This window comes from Kogia breviceps, chromosome 2, assembly GCF_026419965.1.
Source record: "Kogia breviceps isolate mKogBre1 chromosome 2, mKogBre1 haplotype 1, whole genome shotgun sequence".
NCBI classification, from domain to species: Eukaryota; Metazoa; Chordata; class Mammalia; order Artiodactyla; family Physeteridae; genus Kogia; species Kogia breviceps.
Window position 1 is genome coordinate 156,935,735 of NC_081311.1, and position 27,795 is coordinate 156,963,529.

General features: G+C 36.9%; 1 protein-coding gene across 2 annotated transcripts in view; it reads right to left on the reverse strand.

Annotated features, from left to right (window-relative positions):
* COL5A2 (collagen type V alpha 2 chain) overlaps positions 1 to 27,795 on the reverse strand; it is a 367,799-nt gene that overhangs the window by 121,467 nt on the left and 218,537 nt on the right. Inside the window, exon 1 of one of the 2 annotated variants that reach the window (XM_059055227.2) lies at positions 26,419 to 26,748. The exons of the other annotated variant lie outside the window; for it this stretch is intronic. Coding sequence (XP_058911210.1) covers positions 26,419 to 26,515 — 97 coding nt within the window. The 5' untranslated portion in view covers positions 26,516 to 26,748. Of the gene's footprint in view, positions 1 to 26,418; positions 26,749 to 27,795 lie in introns of those variants that run through there. 2 annotated transcript variants of the gene reach the window in all.

The following is a 27,795-nucleotide window of genomic DNA, read 5'->3' on the forward strand; positions in this document are numbered from 1 at the left end:
AAAGTTTTCTAGAGAAAAACTTTATGATAACACTTATTAAAATAGAACCTTTTATTTAGTGTTCTTTGTGAAGTCTTAGAAACTTAAACATACACTTTGCAAAAATGATATATGTCCTATATGGCTATGTAATTACAAGCTTAGTGCAAGGGCTTTAAAAATCCCTCTTGAGGTGTATTTTATGTGCACCCTCAGTTGTTACGGTTTGCTTTAATTTATGTAATTATGTATGAGGTCAATATGGAAAACTCGCCCTCACTCATTACTGGCAAACATTCCTGAACAATGTGTGTGCCTTCAGGAATCAAACAGGCTCCCAGTCCATAACAAGGTCAAATGAAAGCAACCAACTGTTTAGGCACTAAACGGTTGTGATTGTTTCCTAAATTACAATTGTACTTTGCAGATGGCTTAACAGGCAATAAATTATGTCCAGAATGCTCTCAGATGAACAAGCAACAGCACAGGAAGTGAGTAGAGTTCATGCTAATTGTCACATATCAAGGCACAAACACAAATCTTATGCTATGTCAATATAAAAATCCTTGAGATATGGTGCATGGAAGAGATTTCTATTTCAAATCCAGTCAACTAGAACTCTTTGAGACACAAATATTTTCAAAGATGTAAATTTTAAAGCCCTTTAAAAGTTCTCAAAGATTGAAATGTTAATTTCAAATGTCTTTCAATGTCTTTGTGGGCTATGAATATTTTCTATCTTTTAAGAAATAATCTAAACCAGGCTTGGGTTTTATTCCTCCATTTTAAAAAATCCTTGAAAGATAAAGAGTTTTGTATACACAGTAAATGTTCCCTGATATTCACTGGTCTGCTTGGTTACTTCAAGAGATGGAGAATTCACCACCTAAATGGGAGCCCATTCTATTTTTACTTAGGTCAAATCATTAAAAAGATCTTCCACAGGGAACCCCATGTGGCATTTTAGAATGTTCCTATGCATAAATACAGAGCAGAGCAGTCTTTAATGTAATTCAATGAGCATATCATGGGTTATGTGGCAGCCAAAATCGACCTACCTATACTTTCTACCATATGGAGCTACCTTGGCCTGCTGGAGTTGCAAGAAATAAATCTAACTCATTTCCACACAGATGATCCCATCAAATATTTTAAGATGCACTAACAAGGTCCCCACCTTGTTCTCTTCCTTTCTTATCCTCTCTGATACTCAATCACTTTACCCTTTGTATTACAATAGAATTACCATATTCTTCTCTGAATATACTTCCAAAATGTACCTTCTTTCAACTAAAATGGTCTCTATGGCAAATGGGCTTAGAGTCAATCGATCCCAAAATGGTTTTATGGTTTATATTTCATAAAGGCATAATGACAAATGAAGCAATCTTCATAGTAAAGACACTCATAATCAAGATAACAGATCCTCTCAAGGAAAGCAACAGTGAAAATAACTGGGCTTTGACTGTCGTTCTTCTGTCTTATCCATGACTGAAGACATGAATGTATGGCAAATGCTTAAAGAGAAGTGATGGCCTAGACAATCTAAAAATCGAATAAACATCTGACATCTAGCTATTGCTTTTATAAGATTCCTTTTCAGTTGGCTTATTCTCCTTCCACAATGAGTTTCAAAGGTGTGTTTAAATTAAACACACTTTACATATCCCAGTAAGAAATGATATAAAAGCTATTTTTATTTTAAAAACCACTTTGCTTTAAAAAAAAAATCACATGACTATGGAATTCACCTGAAAGTTGTATTGTTGGGTCTATGATCCTAGCTTTTATATTAGAAAGAGAACTGTTCTGTTCCTTTGTTTACTTAAGAGCCTTAAAAAGATAACTCCTTATAATTCAAGGCATAACATTGTTTTCAAATTTCTAGGAGAATAAAAAGCATAATCATCTAATCTAAAGTAGAAGAAAATTTGTACTTCAGTAAAGAAAATCTCATTGGAAACATTTTTTTAAATTGTTGATTACCTATAGCAAAAATTAAAACTAAGGAATTTTGTAAGTTTAATCTGTACCACACATTGAGTTAAATGCTGTAGGTATGTTCTCTTGTTTGATACATGAATTAGATAAGCAATGACTTTCATCCCATTTTACAAATGCGATAACTGAGGCTTCATGAGGTTAATTTCTTACTCAAAGTCACAGGGATCAAGGCAGCCTGAGATTTGGATTTGCAGCTTGACTTCAGAGGCCCCACTCAAAAATGTTCTATGTACATCCCCTGGACCAACCAAGTGCTAGATACTGTGGTTGCAACAAATACACAGACATAAAAATGATCTCTATCACTTAGTCACTAAGGAGAGAGTGTCAAATAAATCACAATGTAAACAGAATTATTCAAAATCTCAGAGAACTGAGAAGGAGTCATCCACTCTGTTTTAAGTACTTCAACACACATGATCTCATTCCGTCTACACACAATGCAAGATAGTCAGAGCAAGTATTCTTACCTCTGCACTTTATAGGTACAGAACCTGAGGCTTATATGTATGATTTAAAATAGAAGATCATGCAGCTCGTCAATGGAAGAGCTAAGATTTATACCGACAGTTTCTAACTCCAAGTATAATAATAGGTAAGGTCAGCACCCTATGACTTTCAGGCTACTCAAATCATGATACCAAGAAATTCTGAATTGTATCTCCTTGATGTTTCTTCAGAGAAATCAGGATGGCAATACGCATTGGCAACTAATGTGCTAAGTTGAAGCGGCAGGCAGATCAACACAAGGTGTAGCTCAACTCAAAATTTAGACTTCAAAGCTCCCGCAGCAAATTCACAGAGGAACACAGCCAAATGTCCAGGTGTGGAATGAGCTAGTTCCCCACAGGAATCTCTTCCTGTTATCCTGGCCCCCGTTACTCCGCCCCTTGGGAAAATAGCTGTGGTTTTTAGGTTCCAACTCCTGCAGAGGCTGGCCTTTTGGAAGAGCCTGGCTTTTTCTGGCCCAGGACCAGGCTTAGCACAGAGGTTGGAAAAAAATCTCTATTTCAGAAAAGATCTGGGGCAGAGACGATTTGTAGAGGGAAGTGGGAAAATGAAAATGATTTCGAAAGGGAAGTTCAAGGTCTCACCAAGATGTGAAGCTAGGTGGGCAATTTTATCTGTCTTGAACTGCTTAGAACTGATGACTAGTTTGGGATGGCAATTACTAGCCTGCATTTTAAAATCAACACACAGGTTAAAAGAATGTTGGAGGAAAAGAAGCATCCTGGATATTCAGTGTGTAAAAAGAAATTCATCAAGGATGGATTTTTTTATTTTCGTATTTTCTTCACCTTTTATGAAACAATTCCAAGAGGGTGCCTGATATGTAGAGAAAACACCTGGTTGCCTGTGGGATTCTATTACAAGAGCTCACAAAAAGTCAACCTGGCTAAAATATCCAATCTGTGAATCTGCCAACATTACATTCAATTCTCAGATGTCTTCTGAAAGTAGAATTTTTTCTAACTGGACAAAAACATAATGCTAATCCTGGAGGCTGGTTGATGCGGAAAAAAGGGAGAAGAAATTCATTCAGGCATGCACTTCACATACATTATTTCATTTGATTCTCACAACAGACCTTTGGCAGTGATATTATAACCTCCATTCTACAGATGAAGAAACTGGATGGTTTAGAGGTTAAACAACTCAGTCAAAGCCACCCTGGTAGTAAACAAGGAACCCAGAATTTGAAGACAAATCTGTTTGACTCCAGTCATGCAGGTTTTAATAACCCCATGATATCTAACAAACATATTAGCCAGGAAGAGTTTCCTGATTACCATATTGACAAAAATAGTTATAGGAAAGATAACGAAGGTACAGGAAGGGGTAAGTGGGGTACACAGCAGTGATAAGCTTGTGTGTGCATCCCAGGACAGAGGCAGACATACTGTTACTATTTGCAGTTAATGGGGCACCAAATTTTGATCTCTTGGCTCAACTATCTTCCCTGTACCTATACTCTCTGGGTTCCGCTTGCCTTGCTTTCCATGTGCCTAATCCCTCTTACATCAGTGCTTCACAACCTTTCTGGTTGTTCTGGCAGGACATGCTTCAGTTTTTTGGAGCAGTGGCCAAAACAAGCATTTCAACATCTGGAAATCATTCTCCATCACTTTCCCTGGTAAGATGCATTTGCTTTAAAAGGTAGTACCCAGGGATTCCCTGGTGGCGCAGTGGTTGAGAGTCCGCCTGCCAATGCAGGGGACACGGGTTTGAGCCCCGGTCCAGGAAGATCCCACATGCCGCGGAACGGCTGGGCCCGTGAGCCATGGCCGCTGAGCCTGCGTATCCGGAGCCTGTGCTCTGCAACAGGAGAGGCCGCAACAGTGAGAGGCCCGCGTACTTCAAAAAACTGCAGTTTAATTCTCTTTCTCTAGAATCAATGGCCTTCTGAAGCCATCAAAATGAACCATAATTTTTAAAAGGAGAATTCTACCAAACTATGAATTCCATGAGTTTAGCATCTCTGTCATATCATTTTTGCATATATGTTACTTGGCATAAAATCTGACACAAAATTAGGCTTTCAGTAAATGCTTGCTGAATGAATGAATGGCCTAATGGGTACTTAAAAGGGTAGGCAATGTCTCTAAGGCACACTGAGAGGTTTTTAAGTGCTCTACATCCCATCCGTATATTTTATTTATTTTATAGCACGTATTGCTCTACATTTTGCTCTTTCTGCCAGGAATGCTCTTCCCTTGGCCTTTCACATGCCCAATTCCTTCTTCTCATTCAGACTTTCACACAAACTAAATCCACCTTATGTAAAGGTGCACTACTCTCCAGCTCTCCTGAACAGCACTGTCGAAGAGGACTTTCTGTTATGATGAAAAGGTTCTATTATTTGCACTGTCCAATACAGTAGTCACTAGCCACACTAGCAGCACTTAGATTTTAATTAATTTAAATTAAATATAAATAGTTACAAGTGGATAGTGGATATTAGACTGGCCAGCACAGCTTCAGAATTCTACTCTGTTTTACTTCCTTTGCCACTTAGTAACTGAAATTATCTTTTTTAAAAGACATATTTTGCTCATGTATTGTCTTATCCCATTGTATTAATTTTCAATTGCTGCTATAACAAACTATCACTGACTTAGTGGCTTAAAAACATCACCAATAGTATTTTACAGTTCTGGAGATCACAAATCCCAAATGGGTCTCACTGACTAAAATAAAGGTGTTGGCATTCCTTCTGGTGGCTCTAGTAGAGATTTTATTCCATGGTCTTTTCCAGTTTCTGGAGGCTGCCTGTATTCCTAGGCTCATGGATCCATTCCATCTTCAAAGCCAGCAACCACAGGCCAGTCCGATTCAATGTTGCCATCTCTCTGCTTCTTTCTTTCAATTCCCTCTTCTACTTTTATATTGTTGAATTTGTATCTTATTGTTGCTGTAACAAATTACTACAAATTTACTGTCTTAACAACACAGATTTATTATCTTGCAGTGTTGGAGATCAGAAGCCTGAAATAGGACCCACTGGGCTAAACTCAAGATGTCGGCAGGGCTGCGCTCACTCTGGAGGCCCTAGAAGAGAATCCATTGCTTTGCCTTTTCCAGCATCTAAAGGTCACCTGCATTCTGTGACATATGGCCCCTTCCTCAATTTTCATAACTACCAATGTAGCATCTTCATGTGTCTCTCTCTGACTCTGAGCCCTGCTTTAGTCATCACATCTTCCCTGACTGCATCTGTTCTGCCTCCTTTTTTTCCTCTTATAAATATCCTGTGATTACGTTGGGCCCACTCAGTTAATCCAAGTTAATCTCTCTCTCTTAAAGTCAGCTAATAACCAACCATAATGCCATCAATAAACCTAATTCCCCTTTACTGTGTGAAGTAATATATCCCCAGGTCACAGGGATTAGAGCATGGACTTCTTTGGAGAGCCATTATTTGCCAGCCACACCCTGGAGTAGAATTCCAGTTCCACATGGTCAGAGACCCACTCATCGCTGTATTCCCAGAGCCACAGAATTGTGTCTGTCACATTGCACTCAATAAATATTTGTTAGAACTACCATATGGCCCAGCAATCCCACTACTGGGCATATACCCCGAGAAAATCATAATTCAAAAAGAGTCATGTACCAAAATGTTCATTGCAGCTCTATTTACAATAGCCAGGACGTGGAAGCAACCGAAGTGTCCATCAACAGATGAATGGATAAAGAAGATGTGGCACATATATACAATGGAATATTACTCAGCCATAAAAGGGAACGAAACTGAGTTATTTGTAGTGAGGTGGATGGACCTACAGACTGTCATACAGAGTGAAGTAAGTGAAAAGGAGAAAAACAAATACCGTATGCTAGCACATATATATGGAATCTAAGGAAAATAAAAAGGTCATAAAGAACCTAGGGGCAAGATGGGAATAAAGATGCAGACCTACTAGAGAATGGACTTGAGGATACGGGGAGGGGGGAGGGTAAGCTGTGACAACGTGAGAGAGTGGCAGGGACATATATACACTACCAAACGTAAAATAGATAGCTAGTGGGAAGCAGCCGCATAGCACAGGGAGATCAGCTCGGGGCTTTGTCACCACCTAGAGGGGTGGGATAGGGAGGGTGGGAGGGAGGGAGATGCAAGAGGGAAGAGATATGGGGACATATGTATATGTATAACTGATTGACTTTGCTATAAAGCAGAAACTAACACACCATTGAAAAGCAATTATACTCCAATAAAGATGTTAAAAAATAAATGAATAAAAATAAATAAATAAATATTTGTTAAATAAGTGAATTCTAAGTTTCCCTTCTAGAGAATGATTTTTGACTTTGTATACTGAAAAATGTAGAATTTAAAAATACAAGAATGAAACATACCATAAAGTTATAATTTACATCACATCTGAAAACAAACCAATACATTATTTCTTCATTTCAACATATTTTCCTCTTATAAGGACTTGTCAATACTTGAAAGTTTCAAATATACTAAGTTTTCTGATACATATTGATGGTCTTGTCCACATGTATTAATTTAAAAAGAGTCTGGCTATCCTGCTTTGTTGGAGAGATTGCGCCAATGAGTCATAGGCATTATATAAGTAGAACATTATCACACATGGATGCACTGATAGAATAAAATTAATGTTACTTTTTTGCATACCCCAAAATATATATTGATGTGTCTCAGATATGCTTTTGTGCTAAATATTTGAGTCTGTTATCTAAGAATAAATTCCATTAAATTGCCAGTGTTACATTATCTTCTGAAACTTTCCAAATAGCTAGTGCAAAATCCAGTGTTAATTCCCTCTAGGGAATATAATAAGCATATGGTCTATTAAGTTACTCTAATAACTTGCAATAAAATAGTGGAAATATGATGGAGGATTAGTTGCCATGGTAGATGAAAAATAACATCTGGTAACAAAATGGAAAAATTCAGCCTAAGCAACTGTTAATATGACTATGTAATAGCTTTGACTATGTATATATTTTTCACCCATCTTCCCAGTGGATAGCCCTCAGCACTCAGGCTATAATGAAACAAGGAGCTAAATGTTCTGTACAATTTAATGAAAATTAGAGAGATAGATAGATAGATCACAAAGCACAGCACCATGTTCTAAATGAGCTTTTGAGATATATAAAGATCTGAATACAAATAATGCTAAAACTATTAGATCACATTAAAAGTGAAAGTTGTGTAAATTTGTTTTCTTTTTTAAAATTTGTTTCTTCCATGTTTATTAAAACATATACAAATGATAACACATCTGGAAGCCTGACCCAAAACAAAAGTTAAAAACAATACAGTGGTATAGAAGAATGTAAAATATTCTTTGAGATAACAGGGCATGCTAAGGACATTTACGTAAAAAGGTCCAAAAAGAACAGGAATTCAATTTCATCAATTATCTTGAACAGTAATCACAAACAGGGGATTCTGTTATTTCCTTACGCTAAACCAAGTGCTAGTTGCACCACTTTGCCCACCTGACAGGACACAGTAAACAACATGGAATCCCAACCTAGGCTATTGTCTAAAGTATATTTCATACATATCAGTAATAGGAAGTCTGGAATATAATGAGCTTTGGATGACAGAAATAAAATGTGGGCTAATTCTTCAGTGGAGCTAAATATTTTGTGGTATTCTTGCTTGAAATAAAACTTTGCCAAGAGTTGGGTCAAAATGCCCTACTTCCTCCAGTATGTCCTGGTTTGAAGAAACAATATTTTTACCGTCAATGAAAGCACTGAAATAATAAACAATTTTTATCTGATGTCAGTTATATATACATGACTTTTTCTTGATCTAAATAGAAAAAATATTTTATTTGTGACAATTAAATTTTAAAACATTCCCATTCTATGTTCTTGTTTTTCTCTCTCTCTAGATAGACCATGAGTTCAATGAGAGCAGGGACTGTGTCTTATACACTGTGGTATCCCTACCTGGAACACAGTAGTGTCCAATAACTGTTTGCTAAATTGTAATTAGAAAGTCAAAATTTTTAGGTAATCATACCAGTAATTAATAGATGAGTCTCTGAGAATCAGCACAGCAATGGCGGAAGATATGTGCAATGGCTGACTCCATAGTAATGACTTTATTGAGTAATTTATGGAGATTTCTGTTATTTTTATGGTAACAAGTATTCTTATCACATTAAGATTAAATATCATCAAACCAAAGAGAGGTTTATGCAGCTCTCTATCTAATCCATTGATCACCGTTCTCTACTTTTGTATAATACCTCACCAGCACCATAAACATTTCCTAGCACTAAAAATATTAACATAATGGAAACGCCAACAGATCACATCTATCATTTCATTAATAATAGTCAATAGCTCCTTAGAATTAGAAAACAACGTAGAACTAAAATTAGCTGAGTACAATCTAGTCAAATATATGACCTAAATGACTGCTGTGTAAAATTAGTTCAAAAATCAGTATATTAGAATATTTAAAAAGTCTGACCTCTGGAAATTTTGCTTTGGTTGTTTACTGCCTGGACAACCACTCTCAAAGGTGAACAGGAAACTCCACACTGCCAGATCCAGTAGCTTTTCTCCATCACCCCTCCCTTGGATCTCTGTGATACCATTACCACTGACTTCTTTTTAGAACACTTCTGATAGCTTCCACAACACTATATCCTCCAGTCTGCTGCTTCTCTGAAACCTTCACTCATTTCCTGACAACTCCAGCTGATTTTCCCCTCTCCTGAACTGACTCTAGGCATATTCTGAAAAGTTTAATGTATTTTTAGTTCATATTACATATCCTATTTCATAGCCTAATTATTTCAAGTATTTACTTTCCAACTAAATTAGAAGCTTCCCATGGTTAGGAATCAAGGATTCTACTTCCTAATTTATTAATAAACATATAGGTTAAGTGCACCATAGCACTTGACTTGGTACACAGAAGTCAAATAAATGTTTCTTATTGGCAGATTTAGTGATTATCAATGGCAGCATTTACACAAATTGGTAGAACATTTCTGCGGGTGATTAAATTTTTAACTCATTTGTAACTACCTTCATGGAAACTCTTACAAATGTTTTGACCAAAAATGTCGCTATAGCAGGAAGAAAAATATTTTCTTAGCAAATAAACATTTTCATTGCAGATCTTCCCATTTAAAATGTTTGGTTCAAATGTCTGATATTTATAACTTTTGACTAATTTATAAACCAGCTTAAGATGGTCTACATGCATGTTGGTGCCTATATATCCATCATTTCTCTTCACAAAAGTACATAACTAGCTGTTATCTCTCATATTGTGGTTCTTAAATATGAAGATCATTTCTTATTCTTCTTTCTACTTCCAATTTTTAACATGGCACTTAGGATTCGGGTATCATGGAAGCACTCAATAAATATTTGGCCAATGATGGTTTCATTGATTTTATAATCAGTGCAGTATGTAAAGCCAGGACAGAAAGCCTAATAATTAGAGGGATCTCACTGAACACTAAACCAGCATTAGTTTTTCTTTCCAAAAGTCCCTTTTGGCTCTTGCCCTGTAACACAACCTGTGATTGTGTTTGTTTTCACCACTATGCAGATTCCAGGTTACAAGGTTTCCTATTTCACCTCAGGTAAAAAATTTTATTTTTATAAACTAAAAGTTGTATAGTTATTTCCTCCTCACTATAGTTCTTCATGATAATCTCTAACTTCCAGGTCTTAAAAAAAAAAATCTAAGCTTCTACAAGATTGAATTATACTTTCCCTAATCACTGTCTGTCACAGGTTTGGTCTCACTGAAGTCTCTAAGAATGTGTCACTGACTCAAAATGATTTTCATATAGTAGTGTGGAGTGCTCTTCTTGATAACTAAAACTGTCTTCCTCTTTCCTTTTCTTTTCTCTGTGAGATACAATTGAAAGAGTCCTGGACGGGGAGCCAGAAAACCTAGGTTCTCTATCTCTATCCAACATCTGCTGCATCATTTATCCCTTGTGCATCTCGGTTTCCACATCTGTAATCTAAGGTGCTTAGGTTTTACGTGTACATCAAATGAGTGAATGTACTTTGTGAACTGTACAATCCTACTTAGATCTAGTGTGATATTATTACTAATAGAGGCAGAAAACTCTACAAATAAATGTCAACTGAATATAGACCACTGGCCAGCACAGAAAACCTTAACCTTGCCTCTGAGAAAGTGAATCTTTTTTTATCGTTGTGATTTAGGAACACCTGATCTTTAGTGGGGGTGAGGTGGGGGTGGGGGGGAGTTAGAGACTGATGGAAGGTTGAACCTGACTATCCAAAAGCACAACGTATTGCCCAGTTGGAAAAAGAAACATCATCTATCATGATGCAAGCATTTTGAGCAACTATTTGATATTTAACCAACATTCACAATGAAAACAAATGACTTACTGATAACTTAATCTTCACATGATGCTAGCACAAACAGAGCAATAGGTGAGACAACTGGTCTCAAAGGACATGCTAGTATATATAATTTAATTGCTTAAATTAAATTGATTCCATTTTAATTTATTGATGCATTAAAATGGGCTTCCCTGGTGGCGCAGTGGTTGGGAGTCCGCCTGCCGACGCAGGGGACACGGGTTCGTGCCGTGGTCCGGGAGGATCCCACGTGCCGCGCAGAGGCTGGGCCTGTGAGCCATGGCCGCTGACCCTGCGCATCCAGAGCCTGTGCTCCGCAACGGGAGAGGCCACGACAGTGAGAGGCCCGCGTACAGCAAAAAAAAAAACACAAAAAATGATTGAGGCATTAAAATAATTGAGGCAATAAAGAGACGATGTATTCAAGCATGAACAATCACACCCCTACCTCTTGTATCCCAAACGTATTTCTTTCACCTGAAGCTACAACTGCATCTTTGCCTTCCCACATCTAATGTCGAAGATACAACAGCCAATCTCCTTTTAGAGGCTAACTCCTATCTCCTTACACCCAGTGTTGCCCTCTCCTATATCCTGGTCAATCTTTTCCCCCTTTCTTTCTGTATCTTCGACATCTGTCCTTCCATAGGAATCTTTCTCTCAGTCTGTGAACATCTCATCCTGTCATCTGAAAACAAAACAAAAATCCTCACTTGACTCTACCTAACTATGGTCCTATATCTCTTCTTCCCTTCACAACTAAGTTGCTTAATAAATAGGGAAAGAAAAAAAATAGTCTATACCCACTGTCTCTACTGTTATTAAATACTGAATTTTTAAATAATTAATCAATAAATTATCCCCAAAAGTCATCTCTAATAATAAACGAGATCATCCCACGTTCCATTCTCCAAGCCATCAAAGTATTTGTAGTTTCCTGCAAAACAATGTTAAATAACACTTCTGAGTATTGCAAATATATTTTCCTATCTACATGCTATTTACTTGCTCCTCTTGTCTCATTTCTTCTGGTTACTGCACATTCATCATTTATATTTTGGATCTGTCTCCTCCAAAACTAACCTTTGCTCTCACAGGTGAACTGAATACTCCTATGCCATTCTTTTTCATCATATTTATTATATTGTTTTATAATTGTTTGTTCATATGTCTATTCCCCTCATTATGGATGCCCCTTAAATACAGGAGAGTGTGTCAGTCATCTTTGCATCCTTATAGCCTGACTAAAATCGCTATAAATAAAATGGGTAAGTTATAAAATTAACTTTTGTTTGCATATAGTAGCCAATTAGTGTGCTTTGAAGTATGTATTTTTATGAGGCTTTACCCAAAAAGGCGCTAAATACAGCTAACCTATACGTAAAAAACGGCTCCATTTTTTTAAGTTTGCTGTTATGTATGTAAAAACAAGCAAGATTGAGTAATGTAATTAGGCAACAATCTGACAATCAATGGAGAGAAGGCATTTGACTTTAAACCATCAAGGGAAATATATTTTGTTCAAATTGTTAATCACAAACATTTATTGAAAACCTCTTATATACATAGCACTGAATCTGTATCTGACGTTTTGGGCTTGAGAAATGGTCTTTACACTCAAGGAGCATATGACATAAGTAAGAGATCAATGACATTTATTAAGTAAAACTAAAACAATGGGTGATGCAGAAAAGGTTTTATTAAGTGCTAAATATGTCATAGAAAGGAGAAGTGCTGTAGTTTAGAGAAAAAGAGCAAAGATATCTGGGATAATCAAAAGTTTTCAAGGAGGACACACATCAGACTTGATTATGATTTGAAGGGTGTGGATGTGTGAAGACGAGGCTGGAATACAGATAGAGGAAATAATGGGGTGAATGCAGGGGAATGACTGCTCAGGTGCTCCCTCCTCTGAGACCTTCCCTGGCCTCCCATCCTGCCGCCACCTCTCAGGCTGTGTGTCAGGGACGCCCTCTAGACTCCCCTAGTACCCTCTGTCTGCCTCCATCATTGCACGGACCACATGGTATTGTTCTTGCTTTTACTCTTCCCCCTCCCTGGGGGGCAAGGACTAAATATTTGTTTCTGTATCATCCAATAAAGGGCCTGGTTAACAACAGGTACTCAGTAAATATTTACTGAGTTAATGAATAATGAAGGAATGAAAGTAGGTTGCAGGGTGGGGATATACTGCCCTGTATAGAAAAGCAAGTCAAAATCATCATCACTTGAGATCAGAGCACTATTTCTTTTAAAAAAAGACAAATTTTTCAGAATCATATGAAGCAAATTCTAATGTCACTAAAACAGTTTTATAGTGGTTTTTGAGGATAGAATGGGATTTATATTCTCCAAAGAAGGAAATTATTGTCACCTGCTTTAAGATGACTGAGTATATCTCATTTATCAAAGAGTCCATTAATCTAGAACCTGACAGTTTTCTCCCACTGGCATTTCTGATTTTACATGGATGTGAGCATTAGTGAGTGCCTTTTTAAAATCTTGTCAGATTTTTAATCTAAATTTTTCATGTGCCCAAATTAGACACACGTATTTCTTGTAAATACATTTTTTTAAAAAGGCTATTTTCTATCCATAATGCCTGGGAGTGAAATTCTAGCAGGACTTGGGGACATAAATGTTTAGAGGACTGAATCAGGATCAGTGAAGTAGGAAAAGTGGAAAATAAAACACAAAAATTAGTCTCTCATTTTCCCTGAAGAAAATGGGAGACAAGCAGCATGTTCCAAAAAAGTTCTGTGCTCAAGAAATATCAATGGAATAAATCAAACCTTCTAAATATTCAGACTAAACATGTACATACCTCCCAACAAACATTATTGCAAAGAAAAATAAGGGCTCAGGAACAAGTATAAAATAAGGAATCAGAACAATCATGACAATCTCATGATCTGCTCCTCAGGTAAAGCTCATAAGTTTTTAATTCCCCTTCCTGCCTCCCTCTCTCCCTTCCTTCCTTCCTTTCCTTTCTTTAAAGGCTAGATAGAATAGCAATTTAGTACCTTCAGCAGATTGTCAGGAAAAGTAAGCGGAGTCTTCATTGAAAAGACAAATCCATCAGCTTTAAGGGCAAGAGTCTAGGATGCCACTAACCTCTGACCACCATCCCACCAAAAAATATTTAGAGAGTACCGAGTCTTATGGTTGTAACACAACTTATGTGTAACACAACACTGAATGCATTTACATATTTTCTCTCTAACTGGGAAACTCACAATTAATCTGAAATCTACAAAATTTAATGCCAGATTATTCTGGATTTTTTTCACAATCACCTTTTACAACAATGTCTAGAAACTTTGTTGTAAAGCCATTCACTGAAAAGCAGATCATTTTGGAAGTTGTGTTTCTTAAATGAACCATAGTCAGGTAAATAACTAGAAACCTGGATCAAAACTTCAAATCCTAATTTAAAAGTACAGAAAGATATTACCTACAGAAATTATGCATAATGCTTCAATCTACCAAAACGCATACATGAGATTCTTCACAGTGGTATAGCACAAATCTGACCTATGTGAAGTAAGTTTATGTAAACCTTCTATAGTCATAGAATTTCAGAGCAGAAAGTGGCCCTGGATAATACACCACAGGTCTTACAAAGGAGGAAACTGAGGCCTGAGAATTTAAGTCACTTCCACAAAATCACCAAGTTAGTTCATTATAGAGCTACAATTAGAATGCAGATTTCCTGTGTCCTGGTCTAGTTTTAATTTAGAATTATTTCAACAATTCATTCATGAAAGAAAGAAACAGACTATTTAGTTGAGGCCCTCATCTCTTTAACTGCATGTTTCTCTCTGTACAAGTAGAGAGTCTTAAAATATACCAGAAAGTAGACAGGCTTGAGGGATGGTGGAACCTTTGTCTAAACACTTGGCTCAGATTGCTGTGGATATTTATCACCAGTTTAAACTTCTGGCTCAATGTCACCTTCTGACCCAGGGAAAAGGGATACCATGCTACAAACAGGCCCTTAGAGCTTAACTTTGATTTTGAGATAGGCTTCCTGATGAGAGATGAATAGGGAAAAAGCAATAATAATAGTGGATCCAGACTTCTGTCAGAAGCTACATTTTTGCTCGTATAGAGACTGCAGTCCAGTTATATTAGAAAAATCACATTTTGTCTTTCCATCTGTTCTGTTTATCCTCAAGTCAAAGTCTCTATTCTTATTCTTTTCCTAATTAATTCCTATTTGGGGGCTTTGGGAGTTTTCTAGATAGATATGTAAACAAGGTATTTTACTCTCTGCAATTCAAGGTTTAAAAAAACCCACTAATTTTGGTTTTTTTTCAGTTCTGTGAAGAGTCTTATATTCCTTTGGATTATAAATATTCTCATTTACCTAAAATATTTATTTTGTATTCATCTAACTTTTCATTATAGTAAATCATACTAAAATAATAACATTACCCTTATCGAGGCTTTTAAACATGACACAGAATTTCCACAGATATTATGAATTCTTCATTTTGAATCTGTGAGGTAGCTGGGACTTTTACCCAGAGCCATGATGTCAGCCGATCCTGATGGCCAGAGAATATTGGGGGAAAAAAAAATCATACAAGGCAAATAACCATGTATAATATACTCACATTACAAAGGAGTAGTATTTTATAAAGGGTACATTGGAATAATGACTAGAGAGGGCACGTGTTGTAGACTAGTTTCCCAAGGAGTAGAAAAGAAGAGGACACCAAACAAGTAAGTTTTGATAGGAGGTCAGGCTAGAAGAAAAATTCTGTTATTTGAACCAAATTTGGGAAGGAGACATGCAGATAAAGCTTCAGTGTGAGACTTTGATTCTCAGGCAGATTCCTGAATGCCTTTCCTTCAAACTGAAAGGAGGTTGAAAGCGTATTTCCCTAAAAAAATAATTAAATTAAATTTAAAAGTCTTCCAGTTCAAAACTGTTTTCTTAAAACTGGACCTGCTTACCCTCCTGGGACTTTAGCAACATGGAATAGATGTAGAAGGAGTACAAGGTAGCTCAGGTGAATATAGCTCTGGCAAGTTTATGAAATATTTATATTCTGAATATATCAAAATACCACAAAAATACTAATTCAATTATCATAAAATACTGATTTAGTTTTATTTCATCATCCTTCACATACCCAAACACAAACACTGCCAATGGAACTTTGAATGTATCCACGGATTAATCTCTTTAGAACTAATTGTTTCCATTTTGATTCATTCTCTACATAAAGGAATTAGCCTACTTTTTAAAAAAAATAAAACAAACAGATTCAAAGTATCCGAAATCTTCCCAGGCTAATAAGCACTCCATTGGTTCAGGAATTTATCAGTTGTTTCTCAGCAAAATTCAGTTCAGTTTTACTGTGCTTAATGGAGAAAAATAAAAATACAGACAAATACATGCCTAATCTAATGTGTAGAGATCAAGATTTAAGAGGAAATGGAGAAGGGCTGGAGAAAGAAGTGGTTTTTTGTGAACACTCAGAAAGACATAACACTTGCAGCACCTGAAAGCTTAAACACAAGCTCTTGATGGAATGTTCAGTTGCTCCTCCTTCATTGCCCCCAAGTCTCTTTTTCTTTTTTTCTGTACAAACTCATATAAAAGAAGATTCTCATATCAGAATCACTCATTTGCCTTAGAATGGCCAGTGCCCTTCTGCCCTCTCAAATGAAAGTATCAGCGTTCTTTATAAAACTTCAGAGGGTTTGTGTTTTTAGCCAAAGACCAGAAAACTAAGAACTTTTTCTTTGTAGTTCATCTTCCCATGGTAACCAGTTAACCTCACTGTTCACCCACCCGTCCAACCTACCGGAAACTCTAGCTAAAAATTTAGCACTAACATGAGAAGCATAATGTTCTGAAATAAACTGTAACTTAATTATTTCTTCAATAGAAAGGTCTGGGAAGAATGAAAAAGAAAAAATTTAAAAATAATTTCAAACTAGCATAAACAAATCTGATAGGTTCTTCTCCCTCGGGAGAAAATAATAAGTATATAACTGCTATTTAAGAAATATTAAATGAAATATAAATGAAATGAAAATATTAAATCTCTATAAATAAATTGTATTTGCTAAGGGAAGCACCCATATTTTAAAATTCCATAATGAAAAACTCTAGAGCTGACAGCCACAGAACAGCTATATTGAATAACAAAGATTTAATTAAAGGAATTCATAGCTACTAATTATCTGGTGAAATTCCATGTACACACCTCCTGCCAAGTCAAACCCATCATTCCGTTTAACTTTGAAAAACTGAGAAGAAAGAAAAGTACAGCAAAGTAAGGAAAGTGTGAGTATAAAGAATGTGCCTACATCCTACACCAGTTTCTGCTTTCTGGAGTCAATTTCACAAAAAACTCCTGGGAGCAAAGGGAGTGAAGAAACCAGCCTTTGGAAAATGAAGAAACTTGCTGCAAAGTCTGAGAAAAGACAGTCACTCCCTCTACTGTATCCAAATAGTCCTGGGAGCTGCATTGTAAATCCCTGTGCAGTGAAGCAATTCCTCTCATTCCAGATACAACACAGGGCAATGCAGCGTGGAAAATAAGCTTCCAATTTTTACTACAGACTTTTATGACAATCATATTTTCAGAAAATAAACTCTGAAACAGGCAGAGCTGGTAGACAGACATGAGGTAGCACTGGGGCATGGAACGGATCGTGCTTGGCTTGCTTACATCCTGGGAACGACTACAGAGAATGAAATGCTGTGGGGGTGAGAAACAGGAGAACAGCAGTGATGCTTCAAATCACAGGGTCATTAGAAAGTATTCAATGGAAAGAGCTTTTTGTTTCCTTTCTTTTTTCCCATGTAAACCTGTACACAAGAAGACGCTACAATAAAGCTCTGTTATTTGAAGGGTAAAATTTATAAATGGGCTTATAATATAGCCTGTTTAGATTTAGATGAAAATACTGAGGTATTGTCCAAATGACCATAGTAGAACAGTAAATAAAATTTGCATTTTAAGTTTTACACTAATTTTAATCTCTTTGAGAGCAAAAGTCGTTTATTTTTTCCATAACATCTAACATTTTGGTTCTTATAGTTACCCAATAAGCATTTATTATTATTGCTATACTACTAAATAGTAATGGAATAATAATATCTACTGGATAATAATGTTGGATAATGATGTCAATAATCATTTGATGAGCTCCTAGTATTTGTTGGGAGCCATACTACTATGTAGGTAGTTTATATACATGATAGTCTTCAAAATAATTATTTAAGGTAAATATTACTATTCTAATTTTATAGACAAAAAAACTGGGACATAGAGCCATCAAGAAAATTGCTCAAGAATATGCAAATATAATTTGCAAATCCTGAATGTGAAATCAGTTCACTAATATGTGAATGAATAAATAGTGGGAAAGATTTTTTTTAGATTTTCAAAAATAATATTCATTGGCATATATGCATGGAATAACTATCATATACTTAATACATAAAATAAATTTATGACATGAAGTTTAACTTGGGAAATAGACTTAAAAAAAGGAACCGTTGGGCTTCCCTGGTGGCACAGTGGTTGAGAGTCCGCCTGTGCCGATGCAGGGGACGCGGGTTCGTGCCCCGGTCTGGGAAGATCCCACATGCCACGGAGCTGCTGGGCCCGTGAGCCATGGCCGCTGAGACTGCGCGTCCGGAGCCTGTGCTCTGCAACGGGAGAGGCCGCAACAGTGAGAGGCCCGTGTACCACAAAAAAAAAAAAAAAAAAAAAGGAACCGTGTGTGTGCATGTGTGTAGTGAGAGGTGAGAACTACAGGCAATTACTAATTTGAGGCAAAGAATGATAGTGACTGTGACTAGAATTCTAGAAATAGGCCAGATCATGGAAGGTCTTATCTGCCTTGCTTAGGAGCTTGAGCATTATTCTTTCCTCAAGTTATGGGAGTCAATGGAAGATTTTAAGGAAGGTAATGAGGTAATCAGATTTTAGCTTTATATCACAGTGGCAACAGATGGGGTCTCTATAGGTGTGGGTGGGAAGTAGTCACGTGGGAGGCAAGAGACAAAGTTAGATGCTACTGCAGTAAATTGTAGTAATACTGCAATATGATGATGAGAGCCTAAACTTAGGCATTTGTAGTAGAGAGGGAGAGGAGGTATATATGAGGAATATTTAGCAGGTAAAATGATAGAGTTTAGTGACTGATTAGACTTTTGCTTGAATAACCAGGTAGGATGATCTTGCCTTTAAGTGACATAAAGAATACATGAGAAAGATGATCTTGTCTTGGAGGGAAGATAATGAATTGAGTTTGGGATACACTGAACTTGAAGTGGTTATGGACCATCCAGTGGGAAGCTGGGTATTCTGAAGTAGATGTGGAAGGTCAGGGTTGGAGAGAGAGATTTGAGAATGATCAGCAATTAGCTGTTAAGCAAAATCTTGAGAGTGAGTAAGATTCCTAGATACTCTAGGGAGAGAATATACTGAAAGGACCAGTGGACAAAATCCTATGAGAAAACAAAGTACTAAGGGATAAATAAGGAGAAGGAGCCCGTGAAGCTGAGAGGGAAAGGTCAGGAAGGTAGAGGGAGAATCTTCAGAGCACCGCCTTTCAGGAAAGCTGGAGTGGTCAATGGTAGGTGAAAGAAGCCCCCTGTAACATCACACATTACTAGGAGAGCTTAAGTGGAATGGAGGGGGCAAAAGTCAGAGTGCCTGGGATGAGTGAGGGCATGGAGGCAGACAGAAAACTGTTCTGCTCCTTTAAAGCAGCTGGGCTAAGAATAAAGAGAGGGTGGGAGCCAGACACAGACCCTGGGAGAAAGCTGAGCTTGTTTACATGCGAAGGGGAAAGAGCTCATAGAAAGGAAGTTGTTGAACTTATGGAAAAGAGAGCATGATTAATGGAGCAACTTCCTCCAGAAGATGGAGAACAAACAAAGTACAGAAGGAGAACAAATCTGGAAGTTTCTTCAAAACATATTCAAAGATTTGGAGAAAGTAAAAAATATACCACCAAGGTTTGTATCTGTGATGACTGAAATCAGATTGTAATATCACTTTCTGTTTCTCATTTAAGTGCTCTAAAAGTGCCTTCAGGTAAAGTTCCCAAATGACCGTCCTAAGAGTCCCATCAGATTAACAGGGGTGTGTATAAATTCTCCAATTTCAGATGAGGACCCAAAGGTTTGGTAAAGTTAAAGGACTCTAAAGGTAGCAAGACTGCTAAATAGCAGAGATGGACCAGAGCTAAGGTGTTCTCCCAATGATGGTTGGACTGTGGCTTACTTTACTTACTAAAATATATAGACTACAACAAGGCTATGATGTTTATGTTGCAAGCAATGTTTCCACTGAGAATACTCTCATCTTGAAACTGAATTTATAATTCTGATTCAGCAGAGAGCCAGAAAAGAAAAGATAAGAAAAGAAAAAGGAATCCAACTGTGAGACAGTCCTTCCTCCTTCTCAGATCTAAACTAAATTTTTTTTAAAAAAGCATACAAACATTTTTGAGTTTGAATATTATACCAGAAAGCTAATAGGGACAAAGTTCATTATTTATTAATATTAATTTATTAATATTGTTAATATTACTGACTTCTCTGTAGAAGGCAACACGTGAGTAAGGAAAATCTTGTGCTATTGTAATATCCCTGATACACTGTTCCTTAGAGAATATACTCAGTATAAGATGGAACAATCCTGATTTCTGTTGAGGAGTTTAGTTTGAAACATATCAATAAAATAAAATAAAAACACTAAGGACACCAATGTAGTCACAACTTTAAGGAAAAATTTTCCACTGGATAGACTACCCCTCATGCAAATGCCAAGGATAGATACTCTTTGTATATAACAGTTCTTCAGCCTTAAATGAAATTTAGAAAATGCCACATGAAATTTACATGGAAAGAAATTCAGAGGAAAACTGAACAGTCCGTATGTTCCAACTATTCCATTGTCTTATATAAACTTGTTCAACTTGCCAAAATGTACACAATAGGTCAATTAATAATTAACTATTTTAGTCTTTCTTTCCTACTATCATTATATCTCTCATGTGTAAATCTAAACTTTTCAATGTTGTAATCTCAGAGAAAAAAACATTAGTCAAAAAGTGACTGATCCATTTTTAAATATTTTATGAATTTCCATATAAGGCTGAGTGATGATGTATGAATTATCCTTCAAGTTGGAGCAAGCTGTTTGATTAAAAAAAGAAAAAAATAGATTAACATGATTTCAATCTTCTAAGTCTCCTCCTCTCAAAACAAAGCTTTCTCTTTATGTTTTTACTTTACATACTGCATTATGTGCATTTCTAGAATGATCAACACAATGAGTTTTAGGCCTGTGTTGATATGACAGAAGTGTGAAGAGCAGGAAGTAAAAGAGAGAAAAAGAAAACTATATATTCACCTGGAAATACATTTTAATAGTCTGTGTCCTTTGCATAGTAGAATGATTCACCTAACCTGCCATGAGGAGGATTTGGTCCTTGAGTTGTTTTTCCAGAAATGATGGTGAATTTGCAGTGGTTTATATACAAACTTCAATTAAGCAGCCTTATAAGTGAAAGGAATGACTAGAATAGCAAGCTATTGCCAAAGTCACAGTGTGTAGCCTTAGAACAGGAAGCCAAATGGTGTCATATCAAGGCAAGACTGTTAGGTACAGATTTAATACAGTGGTTCACCAGCATGAATTAGAATCACCTGAAAGGTTCCCAGATCCCATCCAAATCTACCAAATCAGGATATCTGGAAACAAATGAAGCCTAGAATCTATATTGGCAACAAGCTCTTCACGTGATTCTTTATGCAGGCAGCTCAACACTGATCTTTGGATCACTTAGCAACAAACTTAAAGAGTCACGGTTAAACTATACACTGCATTTGTCAATATAAAAAATTCACTATAACTATCAATCTACCAATCTACATATATAGAGAGATACTCTTCAAAATAAAGCCTCGTTCTAATTTGAATAAAAGTTATAGGTACTTCTAGGGCTTCCCTGGTGGCGCAGTGGTTGAGAGTCCACCTGCCGACGCAGGGTACATGGGTCCGTGCCCCGGTCCGGGAAGATCCCACATGCCGTGGAGCGGCTGGACCCGTGAGCCATGGCCGCTGAGCCTGCGCGTCCGGAAAAAAGTTATAGGTACTTCTAAATTTATCTGAAGGGAATAGGGAAAGAATTGCAAAGAATTACAACCTGGTATTTAAGTGCCATCCAGTGCTCTTGGCTTTGTAGTCTCCTCAGAAGTGAACAATAACCAGGGTAAATCAGGTTACTCAACTATATTCTGTCCATTGAAACCAGATCTATTCCACTAGTTGACAATTATGCTCCTTGTGGCTGGGATTATAGTTGCCTCCTAATAGCTATTCTCCTTTTTATATCCTTCATAACATAACTCTATTCAGTTGAGTACACTGCCAGTGCTATCCAGCTAAGACTACATTTCCCAGCAGCCCTTGTATCTTTGTATGACCATATAACTAAATTCTAGCCAACTTTCAAGTAAGTTGAAATGATATGATGACTTAAAAGTCCCCATTTAAAAAGAGGGAGGGCTTCCCTGGTGGCGCAGTGGTTGAGAGTCCGCCTGCCGATGCAGGGGACACGGGTTCGTGCCCCAGTCTGGGTAGATCCCACATGCCGCGGAGCGCCTGGGCCCGTGAACCATGGCCGCTGAGCCTGCGCATCCGGAGCCTGTGCTCCGCACCTGGAGAGGCCACAACAGTGAGAGGCCCGCGTACCGACAAAAAAAAAAAAAAAAGAAAGAAAAAAAAAAAAGAAAAAAGAGGGAATTACAGCCTTTGTCTCCCATTCTCTATCCAGATGCCAGGAAAGTAAATATAATGGCTGGGATTCCAGCAGCTGTCTAGGAACATAACATCAAGGACTGTACCCTAGGGATATGAGAGAGCTAGAAAAAAATTGTATCCCTGATGACTTTGTAGAGCTGGTATACCAGCCTTTCACTACCTACCTAACTAGAAGCTTATTTTATATAAGGAAAAAAAACACTTTTTTTGTTTAAACTACTGCATTCTGCTATATGCAGGTAGATCTAGATTAAAACATCCACTATAAAAGTTTTCATATCCTACATGATTCAAAGTATCTATTTCAGTAGTAAAGAGTTTAAAACAATTTATGAGTGAACAAGTATCTTAAGCTATGTATTTGTATTCTGTACCTCCTTTAAAATCATCCCATCCAAGTACTGCTGACTGCTAAGCATTAGTTTCTTCATATTTGTATTTTAACAATGAGATAAATGGTAGACGTAATATAATAAAAATGCAGGAGACCATGGTATAGAAAGGACTGTGAGCCCCTCATCTCTTAGTAGTCAGAAGTTGGCTTGGGTCCAGGATATTAGTGTAGGGTTGCCACAAGAGTGTTGCAAATTTATGGTTCTGGAGCCAAACCTGGCACTCAAATATATTGCACTTGGCTTAGGCAACGCTTTCTGAAAAGATTAGATCTGACTGTCTTCAAGTGGGCATGCATCTTCAGTTCTCCACAGGCCCACTATCCCCTGTTAACATACAAACACTCGCTTGCTTCACTTATTGATGTTACCTACCTTCTCAGTGCCTCTGAGAAGCACTGACGTTTATAGTCTCTGGAAATAAAATGGTACATTTCTGCACCCTCCCTTCTCTCCATTTCTTCTCTGTTGTTGAAATCAATGATTCATATCAGAGATTATTTTCCAAGATTAAGTATGTCCACTTCTAATAACAAGAATGTATATAAGCTCACTAGGTGTTAGACCTTTATTTAGGAATATAAAAATTACTATAAATGCCCTAGTATTTTCTCCTACATAAAACAAATGGGGAACCTCTCAAAGCACCCCCCTAAGAAACACGTACACATACACACACACACACACAAACTCATGAAAAGCCGATTTTGTCACCTTAACTCATTTTTGTTACTTAATTTTACTTAGTAGTCTCAACTAAAGTTAGCCCAACTCTCAAACTTTCTCATTTTTATGAATTTAAAAAATCAATTCAGTTCTTAAAATTTAGTGAAAAGTAATAATGATTTTGGCCTAAACGGCCTAAAACTTTATTTACGTTCTTTTATCTCATCATTCATAAGTATTTTTATCAGACAGGTACTGCATAACTAAGTAAAATATGTTTTAGATTTCCAGTAAAAATAATCACAAACAGAAGAAAAATATACCTTGAAGTCCTGAAAAGAAAAAAACAAAAGCTCATAAATATGTACTTACATACGATAATAGGTCTCCACATTCAAAGGGGACATATTTGTACACAAAATCAATACCACATTATATGACTTACAGCTAAAACTTGAAAAACATACTTGTTTTGCATGTGTGCCTTAGATATTTCTTTAGTTTAAAACATTTACCTGAACTTATTCTTCCCCAAACTTAAAATCACATGGAGTTTCAAAATTCTGACACTTCTGTTAAGCTTGTGACAAGCCTGAACAGGGAAAATAACGTATTGCCAAGTACCACACAATATAACTTAAACTAAAATATGCATGGTAAGTAAATACAAGTTATGTAGCTCTGAATATTCTGGATTCTGGAATTCTTTTCTACATCAACTTTAATTAGGACCATAACTATTTTCTTTTGCTTTTGAATTTTTATCACATATATTCTCTTAGCTTGAGTAATAAAACTGAGGAATTTATTTTTTATAATACGTATGAAAGCAATTACCCTTTTTTTGTAAAATATAATGTTTGGAATTCCAGTTTCTATGCTGTTTGGTTATACTGGGGGGAGCAGAGTTGGAATCAGGGACTTTTTGCATCAAACCTCACATTCCTAACATTTATGTAAATTAGTATTAAGGAAAATTGAATTCTGCTCATTTTTCAGAAACACCTACAACGTAATTACAACTGTTTGAGAAAGTCCTTTAACATATGGCCTACTCCATATGCTTTAGGAAACATTTATTTACATGTTCAATTATTTTCATACTTTATGAATGTAAGTTATTTATTTTAAAATATATTAACAAGGAAAGTTGTGTTAATTAAGTTTTAAAAGAAAGTTGTTGGTTGTTTTGGTGGGGGAGGGGAGTCAACTACTTTTATGTTCAGATTTTTCTATTTCTATTGTAATTTTTCTGTATTTTATTTTTCCCCTTTCCTGACTTCTACTTCCTATTAAATTATCTCCCCAACCTTTCCAAACTGTACATGCTTTTCACAACATTACAAGGAAACTCAAGAAGTTTCATCTTTTATAAATTGTCTCATTTTCAAAAACATAAAAAGTAACATAAAAAGATCCAAGATTTTAGAAAGTGCCCCCTCTATGGGACTCTGGACAGATTGTTGGGTATTCATCCCAGATTCTTATTTTCACTTTTTAAATGTTTTTTAGACCTCGTGGTCTCTATATTAATTTTATGAACATTTATAGAGCAAAAATACACAGAAGCAGGTATTAAAATACATATATATGTACACACAAACATATGTGTATATATACACAAAAATATACATGAAAGACAATAACAAAAGTTTAATAAATATGCTAAGTTTTAAAAGCTTGAGTTTGATGTTAAATTGTTATGAAAATCTATAATGGCCTATTATGAAACAGTACATGTCTGTATTTGAAACGTCAGGCCTGGAGGGGAAGGATTTAATAATCAGTGGAACCAATTTAAATATTTTGTTATATTTTATAGCAGCCATGCATTTTTGCTTAACATACCATAGAACCCAACCCTAACGTATGCAAATTTCTAAGGAAAAGAAATCGGTAACCAGTCAAGATTTGTCTCACATTTTAAAAAAAAGAAAAGAAAGGAAACTTGTGTCTAATGAATAATGCCAATAAAATACTCCTTGATAAATAAATTATATAAGGCATGTGGATTTCCTGCCTTCCGCCATCCAACAGGGAACCACCACTGTCCTGATAATCAAGTCAGTAGGGTGGGAAAATAAGAAATCTGGCTTCTATCAACTTCTGCCATGGGAAAAGAAAGGAGATCGTCTCTCAGTAAGCAAAAGTGATTGTAAGATCACAAATGAAAATGGGAAAGACGTAGAAGTCTGTAAAGAGAGAAAACTAAGGAGCCAAAGACAAAGAAAAAGTCAGTTATCAGACTGGCTGCAGAGGTTTTTCTAAACAAAGAATTTTATGAAGCAGCTGAAGTTCAGTACAAAAAAGACTCCACCCTACCCTGCTTCTGCTGCGACTTCTCCTTGCTCTGAAAACTCCAGCCCACAGAACAGAACTCCTCTAACTAAAAGTGCCTTTAGTGCTCTGTTGTAAGCACTCTCCTTTTCTTTTAAACTTCCCACTCTCCACATTCAGGCAAAAGGACTTATTCTAGGCTTTCCCAGAAATATTCAGTAGTGTACTCTTCGAACCGCAGATGTGGAAGCTCCGGATTTACAAACATCCCGATTGTCTTCCAAGCTGTTTCCCAGGTGCAAATCTGTCAGCCCCCTTCTCAACTTCAAATCAGAACCTCCTCTTCATGCTCTTCCTGAGGCTTAACATTCCACCTATTTCCCAAACTATGCAATAAACACTACAAGGAAAGCAAAAGGCAAACTCACCATCCTCGTCTTCTTCCTGGGCTTTTATTGAGACAAATTGCCCTAATAAAATAGTAAGAATGAGGAGAGGTCTTGCTTCCACCCAATTTGCCATCATGTCTAAATATTAGACATGTGGGTCCTCCTGGGAGTGAAAAGTAGATTCTAAGGTTATTGTAGCACCATGAAGTCAGCTGTGGGCTCTTCTTTCAGCACCAGCCCCGGGGCAGCCTCTGAAAACCCCCTTTTTCAGCACCAGCTCCAGCACAGTCTGCGAAAACTTTTTTCAAGCGATGCAGCTTTAAATAGGAAGAATGCTGCCTCCACTTCTTTTCCTGCCCCTTTTCAGCTAGTTCAGGCTCATAACCATCCAGTGTCTGCCAAGCAACGGTCTGATTGATAGTAAACAACCAAATCAGAACACGCGCCTCAGTGCCTTGAACTGTCCCTATTTCATTTATGTTTTAAACATAAATGGGGCTTAATCACAGAAACAAACGTTTGTTTCTCTCCCCCCCCACCTTTTTAAAAAGAAATCTCCCCTCCCTACCCTTTTCCCCAGACACACACTCCTTCAGTTTTTCCCTATAGGGAGGAAATGCAGACTTTCAGCCTAGTTTTTGGTGTCTAGATAATTCAGGATCCTTGTCCACCTTAAACTTTCAAAGGAACAAATTTTAACCCTTTCTTTTTACTAAGGAGGACTCATTCTTGTCCCCTTGCTACATTCTGCTTCTTTTCCCAGATTCTGGAAGGGGACCGTCAAATGTCCAGGTGAAGAAACTATTTGACAAATGCATCATGCTTTGAATTAAGATCGTCTCCTTATCTCTCCATCTCTCTTATTTAGAGAAACACATCTGCAGGTCCTTCTTGTCCCAGAGAGTTTTATTATGTAAAAAAAGCAGCCTGCTATGTTAGTGTGGAGTAATGGGAAGGACACCATTTGGATGCAAAAAGCCTCGCTTCAGACATCAGCTCTGCCACTCGCCCATTTTGTAAACACAAAGTCCTTTATCTCTGTGCACTCCAGTTTTCTCATTTGAGAACAGAGTTTTGCCCTGACCAGTGGACAGGGTTTAGTGACATTAAAACAAGTAATATATTATTAACTAAGTTCTGAGTTGCAAAGAACTACGTAAAAGTAGATGGTGGTATTATTACCCCTAAACCAGCTTTTCAGGGAATTTGGTAGTTCCAGTTGCAATTGCCATTCAAGAGCATTATTCATGAACTTTTGTGCCACTCTCATGCTTGCCAAGATCTTAATGACCTCCGAGTGTTCCACATAACCTAATTAATACATTTGCTACCTTGAGTCTACCCAGAATCAGAATGGCTGTTCTACACAACACAGGTGAGTCAATGGTTTATAATTACTCAGCAGTGATCAGGAAC